The sequence below is a fragment of the Euprymna scolopes genome, chromosome 34, assembly GCF_053919585.1.
Source record: "Euprymna scolopes isolate OS-2025 chromosome 34, ASM5391958v1, whole genome shotgun sequence".
Lineage (NCBI taxonomy): Eukaryota > Metazoa > Mollusca > Cephalopoda > Sepiida > Sepiolidae > Euprymna > Euprymna scolopes.
The window spans coordinates 58,135,746-58,151,927 of NC_136515.1; the positions used below are offsets into that span (position 1 = coordinate 58,135,746).

Here is a 16,182-nt window from a genome sequence, read left to right on the forward strand (position 1 = left end):
GAGTATATAAAAAGTTCTAAGAAAGAGTGACCTCACCAAGTGAAAAACTACGATCCAAATGACAATTATTACAATGTATCACAGTACTTTTAGCAAATCTTTATGTAATCAAAGATTGAAATGTTTTAAAGTTATTCGTATTCAATTAAAGCAATCAGTTCCAAATGACAATAATGATTGTCGCTTGGAACCGATTGCTAATCAATGCTTTAGAAACTAGAAATCCACCTGGCATTGCCTGGTCGTAAATACACTTAAATATGATATTTTAATGTATGCAGATTTCGGATTTATAATCGTACAGCCAATTCTCTATTGATTATTATATTGTACCCAACATATAGTAGTGATTTCAACAGTAAAAAAAAAAAAAAAAAAATCTGACATGGGTGCCATCAGCTAGAATTGAAACCAAAACACATAGCATTCCAGCCTTAGTTGTTAAATTTGAAAAGTATGTGAGAAATGATATCATGACATTAACATTTGATACAATAACAAATTCAGATTTTTTTTTATTACAAGATTCAAGCAAGCAAGGGCGGTCGGACAATTCACAATCTAATATATAAAAGGCTATATGTTTGTCTGTCTCCATATTTTCAAACGCTATCTCTTCCGAAAATAAAAGTCGCAGAGCCGCGACAGGGGCCTCAAATGATTGGATTTTTTATGGACTGTTCTATTATGGGTCTTTAGCCGGTTAAAATAGTTTTTAAGGGGTCAAAATTGAAAAATATCGTTATACACTTTGTACATTCATCTTAGTTTATTTTTAATTTTTAATCAGTTCATATGCGTGTCACGTTGGTACAGTGGTAACGTCATCAGCTTCAAATACTAGTTTTGCTTTCAGTTTTTATTTTAGCTGATGGCATTCAAATACTTTTTTTTTTTTTTTTACTTTTGAAATCACGACTTTATAATATATACAAAATCTGGACAAATTAAAATATCATATTTAAGCATATTTTATGCTCGGGCAAATCCCACCCCCTTTAGTTATGTAGGCATTGTGAAGATTCTATACTCATCATCATCATCATCATATTGAGTTTAATGTCCATTTTAGATACTGATATGTGCATTGGATGGCTTTTAGAAATTGACATTCAACCTTATTTCTGGTCAGATTTCTTTGGAAGTCATTTCTTTCAATTAAAGCAAGGTTTTTTTTTTATGTGTCATGCAGAAATTAGTATAAATACCAAAAATTATGAAAAATGGTCTGGTAGAAAAATAATTATAAGTAAAAACAGAATTTTTTAAAGTTGCAATTTCATTTTAAATTAACCCTTTAGATACTTGCAATCAGGGAGAGATAACTGCTTTCAAGTCGGTCATCTTGCTATTCTTGATAATACCCCCCCCCCTTAAAGAATTAGCTCTAGCACATCTTCTACTGGACGATGTCTCGTAAATTTTGAAATTTATACTAATTCCGACATTACACATAAGTACGTAATAATGTTTTTCCCTGAAATGCCTTTGCTCAAAAATACATGATTCAGTCGGATGACACACTATAGCAAAGCTACAAAATTTTTTCAAGTCCAACTTCTTTGAAAAAGGAAAAGGAAAAGAAAGTAAAAATAAAATCAGAAATTTTTTTCAGAAGTTCTACCCATAAAAGTTAAAAACTAATACAGAAGAAAGAAGCTTACTTGATATTATGCCTGGAGACGTGTGATTGAAGGGTCATGACATCTTCAATGTACTTTTCTCTTGATATTCGGTAATGGACAAATTGGTCAGTGACTCCAATAATGGCTAGCCTGGAATGAGGAATATATAAAATCAGAATGTAGAATCAAATAGACATTTTATGCTAAATGTTATGTTTTCATAGCTTTTTTTTTTTTTTTTTTGTAGGAAAGGAAGGTATGGAACAATCTAAAATAAAATCTATATATAAAAGCGAAAATGTATGTATGTGTGTATGTATGTATGTATGTTCACTTTTTCTGTGTGTCTACAAAAGGCTTTTTTCAGAGAAGCGGTCGCTCGCTTCACAACTTTTTAAAACTTTTTATATCACATATAAATCGTAATATCTCACAGTTAACAACGAAGCTCACTTGTCTATTTAATTTGCTCGATTTTGGGAAAATAAATATTCAACATTTGTCGCTCGCCGCATGTGGGTTAGTCTTTTTCCTATAACATTTTTTTGGGGGGGGGGGGGGGAAGCGTTCAGCAGTAAATGAAATCCCGCAGTCAAACTTGACCTCATTAACTCATTAAAACGGGCACCTGCTAAATACAAGTAATTAAATAAATTCAAACGTGTTTCCGTTAGCATCTCGCGGTGGGGCAATGGTTAACGGCGCACGTTTTTTTTTTCACACTTGAATTTACAACTTTACCTCAACGGTTCGGGTTCGATCCTCATACTTACTTTTTTTTTTACCCCCCCCATCCCCGGAGTTTCCACACACACCTAAAAACACCCGGGCAACGCCGGGTATCCCTCGCTAGTAAATAATAAAATAATAAACTACCCTGTTTTCACTATCGACCGATTCTTTGATGAAAAAAAAAAAAAAAAAAAAAATGTCTTCTACCACCTCTGTGAATCATTTGAAGCAAGCAAAGCAAACGGGAGAAAGCAAAACTGATGGTGCGAGGAAGAGAGAGAGAAAAATGGGAAAAGGAAGATAAAATGAAGAATAATGAAGAAATAAAAATCAAGCCAATGACAAAAAATAAAGACATTAAAACTAATAATTTGGCATAACCTTTGATGCTTCCTTTAAGAAAAAACAAAAAAAAAAGGAAAAAAATATATGTGATGGAAAGAAAATAGTGTACAATAAAACTCACGTAAATTGATCGAATAGTTTTACTTTTATAAAGAAAATCATCTTATGGGAATTCATAGACATTACGATGATATACAAGGCTGATTTTAAGCTTTATTTCTGAAGAGCATTTTAAGGGGGGGGGAGAGTTAATTAGTGATGAATTTCAAAATGGCATTGAGAGATCATTGATTACCCATGAATTTTGATTTTCTTCTGTTAAAATAAAAGTGTTTATTTATTTGCGGACTGTTATCTTCATTTTCATCGTTGTTGTTTCACCACATTTCGACCAACTCATCCCTATGGCCTTCTTCAGGTGATTAGCCAAGATGAGATAGAAATGCAGAGTCTTGTAACTGTATCCACAGTAATTACTGCCTTCCATAGTTGTTGTCTCACCAAGTTTTGGCCTGTTTTGGGTAGAGTTAAAATTGCTATCTTCAGACAATGCTCACCTGGAACTATAGAGACTCAACACCTCTATCCACTGCATCACGGGCCCATGGCGCAATGGATAGAAACACTGACTTCACGTGTTCCTTCCTGTAATTCACAATGTCTTTCTAGAAAGAATTCTGACAGGCAAAATATCCGGAAAACCAATGTCAGCAATAAAATCTTTGGATTATTATGATATGATGAACTTAAATATTGGGAAAAATCCAATTACTGCTGGGGGGAGGGGGAGGGCAAAACAAAACAAAAGCAACAAAAAACAAAGCAAAAAAAAACAAAACAAAAAAAACAAAACATGCAATATAGTAGCAACTTAAACCTACCAAACCAAATCATTTGTGTCCTTCGACATCCGCCATGCTATTTCAAACAGTAACAAAGCAGCCTTGAAGAAAAGAAAAATTATTTATAATTGACTTAAAAAAAAAAAAAAAAATGAAATGGTACATTAAATTTATATAAAAAATTACATTCCAATTCTACACAAACACAAAGGAAACTGTGACTAACACAAAATTTTGCCTTTTGTAAACAGTCCCTCCCTCCAGCAACAGTTGACACAGTTACTAAAAGTACTTCAAGATTTGAACCTAGCCAACAAGAAGTGTTAAATGGATAGATTTTTTATCCAGAAAACAGCAATTCTTCCCCCTTTGTCAGAAAACTCACTCTTGAATGCGAGATCTAAAGGACAAATATAAAGGAAGCAAGTGTCAACTTAAAAAAAAGAAAAAAAATAGAAAATAAAGAAACATGATACATAATCTAATTTATAAAACTCACTATGTCTGTCTGTCTCTGTATTTTCAAACTATCTCTTCAAAAGGGTCAAAAAGAGGTCAAAATTGAAAAAAAAAATCGTTATACATTTAGTACATTCATCTTAGTTTATTTTAATCAGTTCATATGCACGTCACGTTGGTACCGTGGTAACGTCACCAGCTTTGAATGCTGCAGTTTTGCTTTTGGTTTCAATTCTAGCTGATGGCACCCAAATGCTTTTTTTTTTTTTTTTTTTTTTTAATTATTTTTTTAAATCATGACTCTATAATAATAATAATAATATATACAAAATCTGGACAAATTAAAATAAATTTACCGTGTATGCTGTTTGACACAATTCCTAAGAGATCATGGTTATATCGGTAGTAAAAATATAAACAATATAAACAATGATCCCAAACTTTGGGTTATTTTCGTGATACTATCACCCCCCCACCCCCATTAAAGTGTTAGGAAACAAAACCAAAAAGAGGAAATAAAAGAGGAAATAAGTTGATCAGCAGAAGAAAAATATACAAAGGTTAGTAGAAAGACAAAAAGGGAGCTGGTCCAAGGCACACAAAGGCATTCAGAAATAGAATTGTTAATCAAGATGTGACAATAACTGGGACAATAGGCTGGAGAATAGAGGTCAATATATTTAGAGTTAGTTTACGGTCAGTTTTAGGAGTAGCAATGAGTTTTGTGACAATTTAGCAGAAAAAACAAAAAAAAAAAAACATACATACCGATGTTCCAAATGAGGAGAACTGTGTATAATCAAACATGACTTTATTCCTAAAAGAAACAATAAAATAAATGACCAATAAATAAATGCAGGGAATATAAATCACATCTATAATATGAAAGACAATTGTATGCATATGCCCAGATAAAGCTAAAACAAAAAACATCAAAACAAACACTCATAAAGTGTTATATTATAAACCCTATTTAAGAATTCAAAACAACAACCATTGGTGTAAGCAACAGTCCGTTTTTTTATTTCTCCTGTTGTTCTTGCTTATGGTAGATAGAGAGAGAGAGAGAGAGAGAGAGAGAGAGAGAGAGAGAGAGAGAGAGAGAGAGAGAGTGGGGGAGCGACAGAGAGAATTATCGTGGTGTCCACTCGGTTGACAATCAAATCTCCAGCTGCAATCTTTTTCCTTCTGTCACTTTTTCCTGTCAATCTTTTCAAAACATCCACGTAACCAGATTCCTTTCTGTTACATTTTTCATAACAATAACAAGTGTATCAATAGACAGCTGAGTATCTAGAAAACAACTATCAAGAAGGGTAACCACTCTCTCAAGTCCACAGGGGGTCAGAGGGGGGGGAGACAGTATTTTTTACTTTTTTAAAACTCTTTTTTTCACTCCCAATCAAGGTAACTTGCCACTGGGAAAATAAGGGGTTACTATTTGAGATCATGTCTAACAGGGATTATGTGGGGAGTTGAGAAGTGAGATGTCTATTCACATTACATTTAAAAAGTACAGTCAAGGAAGCAGGAAAAAAAAAAAAATCATTTTTCACTCCTAAACTTCCCCCACTCTATATCTGTGCCTAAATCAAAACGCGGCTTCCATGAACGAAGCTTCTTTCTTAGAACTGCACGCCTGTGGAACTCTGTTCTGTCTGCCTGGTTCCCTCCGGACTACAACTTGGTTGTCTTCAAGTCCAACGTTAACAAATTCCTAATGAACCGCCCCCTTAAGTAAACACTTCATCAAATCTCCACACTAACGTAATGTACTTGCAATAACCCTTATCCCTGAATGGCTTCCGGGCCTTGATAAGTGGTGATCACTGTGTAAAAAAAAAACTGACACAGATGTATTGGGTCGATTTTCCAACCAGATTATATACTGACTAAAGGAAAGTAACTAATTTTTTTTTTATCAAGGAGTTATTTCTCTTATGCCAGCTCAATCCTCAAGGAATCTATAAAAACAAGTTGTTTGTGTGTATGTCCAGAGAGTGGAATGAACTAGACAGAGAAGAAGTATGGAGGTGAGGGAAGAGAGAAAGATAAAGAGAGAAATGCTCTGGGCAATGCTGGGTAGCCCTGCTAACCCTACGTAAATATAAATTGATGAATACAGATAAATTTTATCCGTTCTTTAGAGTCATTATGCAGTAAGCAGTATTATTATATATTATCATATAGATTTTAAAAAGAAATTATTTGCTGTCCTATTTATAAGATAGTCAGAGCAATCTATAAATATAAAAGCGAAAATGTATGTATGTATGTATGTGTGTGTGTGTGTGTGTGTGTGTGTGTTCGCTTTTTCTGTGTGTCTACAAAAGGCTTCTTTCAGAGAAGCGGTCGGTTGGTTCACAACTTTTTAAAACTTTTTATATCACATATAAATCGTAATATCTCACAGTTAACAACGAAGCTCGCCTGTCTATTTAATTTGCTCGATTTCGGGAAGATAAATATTCAACATTTTTCGCTCGCCGCATGTGGGTTAGTCTTTTTCCTATAACATCTTGGGGGAGAAAAAAAAGCGTTCAGCAGTAAATGAATACTAACTCATTAAAACGGGCACCTGCTAAATCCAAGTAATTAAATAAATTCAAACGTGTTTCCGTTAGCATCTCGCGGTGGGGCAATGGTTAACGTCACACGTTTTTTTTTCACACTTTAATTTACAAGGGTTCGGGTTCGATCCTCATACTTACTTTTTTTTTTTCCCACTCCTCCCACCTCCAAACACCCGGGCAACGCCAGGTACCCCTCGCTAGTATTATATAATTACAATTTCTTCAAATAAAAATTTTGTTATTCATTCTTTTTTTTATTTCACTCATCTTTACCCAAAGAAGCCATACCGCCACTTGGACGTAAAGGGTTACTAATTGAGACCATGCCTAAGAAAGATTAACAAGATGTTGGTTTACATTACATTTAAACTTCTGCATATCAGTACAGTCAGGGAAGTAGGTAGCAGGAAGAGAATTCCAAAGTTTAGCTGTTCTAGAGAAGAAGTTATTTGAGTAGAAAGCTTTCTGGCATTTATTGACCTCACCAGTGAAGGGGTGTGATTTTGTTTGTTGCAATATTTTGGATGTGTAATGAGGTATGAACCCACACAGTCGGACGATTCTATTTATAAACGATGCTGCTAGGAACTGACGAATCGAATTAATTCACGTTCTGCTAGCAACCAATCAGAAACCAGAATTGCTCCATAAATATCAAACCATTTCTGTAGCAATTTTGCATGTCTTTTTCCGTCTCGACATGGTAAGAATATTTTGCTCTGTGGAACTGTCTACTCCAAATCAGTTACCTCTCAGGACTTGTGAGTAACAACGAACCATCGGAAACTGTTCTGTCTACTGCAAACCAGTCACCTCTCAAGACTTGTTTAGAACAACAAACCATCGGAAACTGTTCTGAAACTAAACATGGCTTACACTTCTAGATTGTTGCTAAGCAGGTTTGTCAGGGATATATACATTGAGGGAGCACAAGTACAACGAGTTCATTAGAGCAAATTCCATTAAAATATTTGTAAAACAAGCACAGGAATGAAACATTGCGGCGATAAGACAGGGGTTGGAGCTTAGTTGACAAAGTGGGACCTGTGTAGAACAACGAACCATCGGAAACTGTTCTGTCTACTGCGAACCAGTAACCTCCCAGGACTTGTGTAGAACAACGAACCATTGGAAACTGTTCTGTCTACTGCAAACAAGTCACCTCCCAGGACTTGTGTAGAATAAGGAACCATCGGAAACTGTTCTGTCTACTGCAAACCAGTCACCTCCAGGACTTGTGTAGAACAACGAACCATCGGAAACTGTTCTGTCTACTGCAAACAAGTCACCTCCCAGGATTTGTGTAGAACAACGAACCATCGGAAACTGTTCTGTCTACTGCAAACAAGTCACCTCCCAGGACTTGTGTAGAACAACAAACCATCGGAAACTGTTCTGTCTACTGCGAACCAGTCACCTCCCAGGACTTGTGTAGAACAACAAACCATCGGAAACTGTTCTGTCTACTGCGAACCAGTCACCTCCCAGGACTTGTGTAGAACAACGAACCATCGGAAACTGTTCTGTCTACTGCAAACAAGTCACCTCCCAGGACTTGTGTAGAACAACCATTGGAAACTGTTCTGTCTACTGCAAACAAGTCACCTCCCAGGACTTGTTTAGAACAACGAACCATTGGAAACTGTTCTGTCTACTGCAAACAAGTCACCTCCCAGGACTTGTGTAGAACAACGAACCATCGGAAACTGTTCTGTCTACTGCAAACTAGTTCTAAAACTAAACATGACTTACACTTCTAGAAAACTAATATTCAAGACAAACGAAAGTAAATGGATGTACTAGCTTATCTAAACCCCCTTTTTTTCGTTTGGGTTCGATTTACTCTTTCTTCGTCTTTACTCTTCACTTCTCTTTTTCTTTGTGCTAAACAAATCGGGATTCATGTTGCTTTCGACTAAGTCTGCACTGTTGCAGTAAATATTTGCAAAATATTTAATCCTTTCTTTAGAATACTTATGTAGTAAACAATACTATTATATATTTTCTTATAGATCTTAAAATAAAATTATTTAATATTTTATTTATAGTACAGTGGGACCTAATGGGTCAAATTTAATATAGAAATGATGCTGCTGGAAAAAAAAAAAATCTATTTCTATAAAAGTGTGTATGTGTGAGGACAACTCTCAACCTATATACCCATTGAATTTTTGATTTACAGACTTTAAATTTGGTATATAGGGTATTTAGACATGCAGGAAATTTTCTAATCAGTTTTCATCCGGCAAAAAAGGGCTGCTAAGGGGTCAAAATTGAAAAAAATTGGTATGTGGGAGGGGGGGGTCATCAGAGTTTTATCTGTTTGTCAACTGTTTTATGACTGCGCATGCATGAATCATTCAAATAAGAGATTACTATTATGTATTATCTTATAGATTTTAAAAATGAATTATTATTTTGTGTCCTATATGAGATTGGAACCTAATGGGTAAAAATTTAATATACAAAAAATGCTGTTGGGAAAAAAATTGATGCTTCTATATTATCCATCCATCCATAGCCTTGAGCCCCTAAGGGGCATAGGCCATCTACAACTTTGTAGATGCTTTTGTAGCGACAGTTCTTTTTACGGGGTGAGGGTGCTGGCCCCATGCCCAACCTTCCCAGAAGCTACATACAGCGCCTAGCCTTCCCAAATAGTCACCCATCTGGTACTGGCCAGACACAAACGTTGCTTAACTTCGGTGATCTGGCAAGAACCGGTGTGTCAACGCGATTGTGCCGTACATGCTTCTATATTATAATAACGAAAAAATATTGAATTTCAAATAAAACAAATGGTACCTACGTAATTGTCATGTCGCAAATAGTAACATATCCAGCTATTATGGAAATCAATAAGATAGAAAATGAATTAATCATGAAAAAAAGACAGAAATCTTCCAATTCAAATTGGAGTTAACAAGGGAGGTAAGTCAGTTTCCGATTTCTCGGAAATCTAGCACTAATTTTGGAAAAGTAATTTTGAAAAGTTTTAACACGGACTTGAGGAGATTAAAGCAAAGTGATATTTTTTTGATTTTTTGATGCAAGTCTATAAATGGTCCACAAGTAATCTTTTTTACTATAAAAATCTGAAAAAAATCTTTATAATGTACGTACTTGTCACTGCATGAAAATGTCATATTCCAAAAATTACGTAAATCGATCAAGTAGTTTTTTTTTTATTTAAGAAAATCAAATATTATGAGACATTTCACTGAAGAAAAACTTAACGCCATCTTGTTTTTGAATGATATACATAATATTTGATTTTCTTAAATAAAAAAAACAAAACTACTTGATCGATTTACGTAATTTTTGGACTATGACATTTTCATGCAGTGACAAGTACGTACATTATAAAGATTTTTTTCAGATTTTTATAGTAAAAAAGATTACTTGTGGACCATTTATAGACTTGCACCTTTTTTTTTTTCCAAGTGATAAATGCAGACTTATCAGTTTCTTCTGTCTGGTATACATGGTGTTTCAACTGAGTTACTTCCCCTTTGCCTCTGTCATGTGACCCAAGATGTCCGCTTCAGCTAATCGGAGTAGTTTTAACCATATAGGAACTGTTTTTCACAAATAATAAATTTTCTACATTATCGATTTGCATTATTTTTGCATACGCTGCTATTAGCAACATAACAATTACATAATATTACTTGAAATTCAATATTTTATCATTATTATTATAGAAGTGCTAAAAAATTAATATATAAAGCTATCCTGGTGATATAATGCTCTGCTATTTATAACATAACATTCAATTTTGGAACAATTCATTTTGAAATGGTTAAAAATCTCAAATTTTTGTCAATCAGCAAATCATCCATTACTTTTTTTTGCATTTCATCTTCGACGTTTCTTAAAGTGAGAGTGTTAGGTGATAATGTATGTACATAGGTACAAGTGTGTTACTACATAGATCCTTGGAGTCATTTTACCTTTTCTCTTCCCACTGGCGTCGTTCACGTCTCTTCAGAACATACTCATCATCAAAGCGCTTCCTTTTTGAGGCTTGCTCGCTGTCATCGCTTTCGACACCAGACTAAAAAAATAAAAAATAAAGACACTTAGCAAAACTCGGATCATTCGGATTACTGTTCTCATCTTAAGAATTATTTGCATGATGTCTCGGCCGGTGTCACCTTTCGTCTTTTTCAAATGTATCTTGTTGAACTCTGGAATCTTTCTGTTGAACTCAGAAATTTGCACAAAATTTTGAACAAAACCCATTATTAAATCCAGCATTCTCTTGTCCCATCAACCACCTTAAGTAAATTGCAAATGTATTCTTCGTATTGCCTGCGCCTAGGATCGAACCATCAACTAAATTTTATCTATTACTTAAAGATCACAGTGTAGTATCTGTTCTGATGCTACACTCTGCCTTTTCTGTTTTTGGCCGGTGAAGGAGAAATCCTTCATGACCGAGGCAATTTTTATTTGTGTTCGTATTCAGAATGGATTTTCCCCTACATTAAAAACCAACCTTGTGTCTGACTATCCCTTCATGGGGAGGCAAGTATACACACATTACCTTTTCTGTTATGCCCTGGGTCCTTGCAGACAATTCTAATCTGAATTTTGGGAGACTTAAACCTATTCTTGCTTTTAAGTGAACAATCTTACTACTTATCACCATAGATCATCACCTATTACTACATACATATATATATATATATACACACACATATGTGTGTGTAAACAAGTCGGATGGGTAAATAACGTACAAGCACGGTCAACGCACAATGTGTACTCACCTTAAGTCTCAGTGGTTACACCTTTATCTTTGTCTAGTGATGGACCCTTCAAAACGTGACCAGTCACTGGAATTACCACTGGTGCTCTGAGCGCACAAAACATGCACAACCCTAATTCTAGTTGGCGATACCTTTAACATGCTGGCCGTTCATTGTTAGTTGTCAGGGTTGAGTTCTTCTCTCACAGGTGCACTGCCATTGCTTGCAGATTGCTTACCTTAACTGTAGCTTGGCGTCAGGTTCAGGGAATATCTGAAATCAACTGTGTCATCTTTTAAAATCAAAGTAATCAATAATGAATAAAATCTTCGGAAATTATCTATATATATATGAAAGGCAAAACGCGTGCGAGAGTTTTTGTATATCCAACAAAGGCTTTTTTTCTGGGGTTCTCGTGGGGTGGTGGGTGTGGTGGTACTATCACTTAGAACTTCTTATATACCATGTAGATCATAATATGTACGAATTGCGAACACGCGTCGCGGCTAGATTTATATACATTGAATTTTACACAATTCCTGCTATTTTGGCCCGTCTCGTGTTGATTCAGCATTTTTGTATAAAAGCGAAACTGACATGAAACTAAGGCGCTGTTCTCGGCCACAGGCCGGGAATGTCCAGGAAGCAATGGACGTTACGTTTGGTCAATGTTGGTTTTCACTGTCATATCAGACAATTGCTTTCATTTGGACAAACTCCCCTAATAAAGGAGGAGCTGGTTTTCTCCAACACGCTGGGAAACATAACCAGACAAAGTTGGGTAAAGGTAAAAAAAAAAAAAAAAAAAAAAAAAAAACCCAAAAGAACTATCCCACAGTAAAATTAAGTGCGGAATTAAATTCTGCACGCACCTGCCACTTGTGCGGTTATGAACGTTTCATTTACTGTGGCGTGATGTTTGACCTCATTAAGCACGCACAGGTCACATCACTTTTTAAGGATTTTATTTCACACATTTTCAGATCTCTGCCATCGTAGCATGACAGGTAAGTCATCAGTCTATTAACCTCAAGGGTTCGGGTTCAGGCCTACCTACCTACCAAAACTTTCTTTTCTTTTACACCTTCAAACACCCGAGCAATGTTGGGTACACCCGCTAGTCTATAATATAAATCTCACATGTCTGTTTAAATGCATGTATGTATGTGTAGTTGTATGTCTTGCAAAAACTTTCTGCAGAGATGACAGATTTTCACATGATTCATATCGTTTTGAAGTTCGACCCTTCAGATGACAAATATCGAAAAATTGGCCAAAAAACATTAATTCCTTCACCTTCAACTGGGCACTTTTCTACAAGGAGGGTCACTTTTTTTGCCAATATTTTCGAAAGTCATCCTCTCTTTTCGATTGTCTAGCCTTAATTTAAACCTACGTCACTTCTGGTTTGGTGATGGGCGCAACAGCAAAGAGGTCATGTTTTTATTTTCATGTTCTTTTCCTCCTTTGCGGTACAGGTTCAAGCCTGCCTGCCGACCACCATTTTTTTTTTTTTTTTTTTTTTTTGCTCAACACACACCTCCAAACATCCGAGCAACGCCGGGCACCCAGGCTAGTTTTCTCATGAACAAAAATAATTATTGCATAAAGTAATTCAGATACAGTTGTGCAATGAAAAAAAATTAAATTATCTACATTTTTTAGACTTAATCAGCATAAACCGTTTCAAGATGCAGGATTTTACAACTTAAATTCTCTCAGACGGTTTCTCGGAAAAAGGATGAAAAGGTGATATCTTCCTCTTTACCACTTCAGGGAACCATCCCCGCCTTGGAACTGCCTGATCCAAAAATCTGCCCCCCCCCCGACCACTTCAAGGCTAGGGAGCAAGTCTCTTCTACCTGCTCAAAAACAATGTTTTTTTAAAATGAAAATTCTGACTCCCATCTCTGAGATTAGCATTTTCACCTCTATTGTTTGGAGGTTACTCCTTCTTCTATTCCCTTTTCTGTTCTCTTTTCTTTTGTTCTAAAGAAATTTATTTATCATACTTTGTGGTCTGCTTGCTGACATTAGACATGTGACTGATTCTAAGATTTTTCTGGTCACCCAGCTAAACTTTTGGCATCAACCTGTCAGCACCACTTTAGTGAGAGATTCATAATTTCTGATGTGCAGAATTTTGAGAAATCTGGAATTCTAAAACCATGTGTCAAACATGCATGACTGCCTGAGTTTTCGACTAGGGAGGTTAACAAATGTTTCCAGGGTCATAAATAGTGTTATATATATTGGGGGGGGGGCATATAAACACTGCAACAAGTGTTTTTATACTTATGTTTTTGCAAGCTTTAAATCTCTCCAGTTCCATTTATCAACATTTTCTTAACAAGGAATAGATATAAATCCCTACTTATTGCTATATATGTTAGCTGGTCGCCCGGTGTTGTCCGGTCGTACAATACGCTTAAACATGATATTTTATGCAGTGTGCATATATTATTACAGAATCAATCTTCTATTGATTATTATATATTACGAGCAATAATTTGCTCAGTGGACTAATTTGCAAAAAAAAGATAATAAGGTCGTTCAGCAAATTATCTTTGTGTTTGCTTATAATATCACGTCAACTGATATTTGGGCTTGACACTGAATGCCCTGGCAAAGTCACATCTGATTAATGTTTAGTTTTAAAATATGCAAACAAATAAATGATTTGCAGAGATTTTAAATGGTAAGTCTTCTTTTATCATAAACTGAACTCATTAATAAGAAAAAAATGAAAATATAAAGGTGAGATACCCCCAGGCTTGAACAGGGGATCATTTGATCTGTAGTTGAATGCTCTACCACCGAGCTCTATCTTCAGATGGCAATAAATCTGTTTTTTTTTTGTTTTTTTTAAGAAATGATTTGTATAGATTTTATTCTATCTCTTGACCGGTGTAATGTAAAATATTCCCCTGTAAAAATTCTTTTTTTTTTTTTTATCTATAAGAGAGAAAGACTATTTTTAAGATCGGATTTTTATTTTTATTTTCGATGTTTATCGAATGAATTTCTGTACAAAACATATCTAAGAACACTGCCAGACACATAAATAACCTTTGTGTGAAGTTTGCAAAAGGTAAGCTCAGCTGTTTCAGAACCTATGAGGAAAGAACACACACACAAAGTGACTTTTATATGATCTCTATATATAAAAGACAAAACAGCCGCGCACATTTTTGTATGTCAAGCAAAGGCTTTTTTCACGGAGATTCTCGGGGTGGGGTGTTGTGGTACTATTCTTTAGAACTTTTTATATACTCCCTAGATTATAATATCTATGATTTTCGAAGAGACGTCATCTCTAGATATATTTTGATCGACTTTTATAAAATTCATGCTATTTCTTCCTCTCACGTGTTTGTTTGACTTTTTCGTATAAAAGCGAAACTGAATGGAAAGCGGAGGCGGCTTCTCGGCCTTTTGTGCCGGGATGTCCAGAAAGCAATCAGCTTTGATCAATCTGGGGGGGGGGGGATATATATATATATCATATCAGGCAATTGCTATTCATTTGGACACTCCCTTTTTGTGGGGAGTTGGTTTTCCCCAACATCGTGGGGAAACAAACAAATAAATGAAACAACGGAAAGCTGAAACTGGCCTCCAGCCAAGGTTCGTTTCTGCAAGTCAACTTTTTCATTGACGTTGCTAAATTTCAATGCTTTTCACTTCCTATGTCTCCCTAGTGTAGTGGTAAAATGTCACGTTTTCTTTCACTTTCTTTTCCGCCTTCGGGTTCATAGCTTTCTTTTACATCTACAAATACCCAGGCAACACCGGGTAACCCCCACTAGTAGTATATATAGTAATGTTGCCCATATCTGTTAGCTAAAATTAATAGTTGCTGTAGTCAAGATCAAAGTGTAGTATCTGTTCTCTCAGTTACTAAACTTTCCGCCACCGGGCTTTCGGGCTAGGTTAAGGTGTTTTCATACTAACTTTCGTTAGCAAGGACCGACCCCCTCCTTTGGGGAGTCAGGACCTAAAGGACCGACTCCACATTTGTGGGAGCTTGGACCCGGAAACCGATCCCCTTTTTTAGGGAGACTGGAATCTCAGGACCAACACCACTAGCTGGTAGTTGAGACCTGCTTTTGTTGTTTTTTGCATGCGTTTTTTCTTCATTCCGGTCTCTTCCCTCTAGAGACAGGGGATGGTCTAATTTCTCCACACTTAATTGCCTGAGCAGCACTCTGACCTGCCAGGCCCAAACTTTGTCTATCTTCGCTGCTCTCCCAGTGGATCGAGCAGACAGGGTTCTCTTTCTCGCTTCCGTTGGGGTAAGTTAGTGGGTAGGGTGACGTGGGGTAGGGCGGGTGCTTCGTTTCTGCTCCCCTCTGTGGGCAGGGATGCCTATCCCCTCTCTCTCTTAATTGCGACGCGGCACTCTGACCCGCTAGCACCCACTGCGTCTTTCTTCTCTGCTCTCCCCCCGCGAGGGGGGATCTGAGCTGCTAACCCGACATCCCCGTGAGGGGAAGTCAAAAACTCTAATTTCTTCAAAGTCCGCTCCTCCCCCTCCATTCCCCTGGGTTTTCTTTTCCCCCACTACACTTTGGTCTGCGCCAGCGGCCAGTGCAACCGCCACGATGCCAGGCAGGAGGGGTACGTCACCCCAAATGCGCAGCATCTCAACTGCGAACGACTCCCTATGTGAGGGAGCTGATGCATCTCCCGGCGAGACGGCGCCAGGAAACAAGGTAGGGCCCCGGCGCGCGGCGACCTTGGAAGAAAGCGGGAGGGTAGGGCCGCAGCCCGCGGCGACCCCCCGAAAAGCACCTGCAACCGCTCCCCACGAGGGCAACCCAGCGGAAAAAGCTGCCGTTAAGTCACTAGCTGG

General features: G+C 36.7%; 1 protein-coding gene across 2 annotated transcripts in view; it reads right to left on the bottom strand.

Annotated features, from left to right (window-relative positions):
- Positions 1-16,182, bottom strand: part of LOC145259276 (cell division control protein 45 homolog) — an 88,519-nt gene that overhangs the window by 40,803 nt on the left and 31,534 nt on the right. For both annotated transcript variants that reach the window (XR_013864148.1, XM_080117116.1), the window contains exons 6-9: positions 10,530-10,633; positions 4,772-4,820; positions 3,584-3,645; positions 1,665-1,775 (exon numbers count right to left, since the gene is read on the bottom strand). Coding sequence is in view for 1 of the 2 variants with exons in the window: in XM_080117116.1 (XP_079973242.1) it covers positions 1,665-1,775; positions 3,584-3,645; positions 4,772-4,820; positions 10,530-10,633 (326 nt within the window). In the remaining variant the exon portion in view is untranslated. The remainder of the gene's footprint in view (positions 1-1,664; positions 1,776-3,583; positions 3,646-4,771; positions 4,821-10,529; positions 10,634-16,182) is intronic.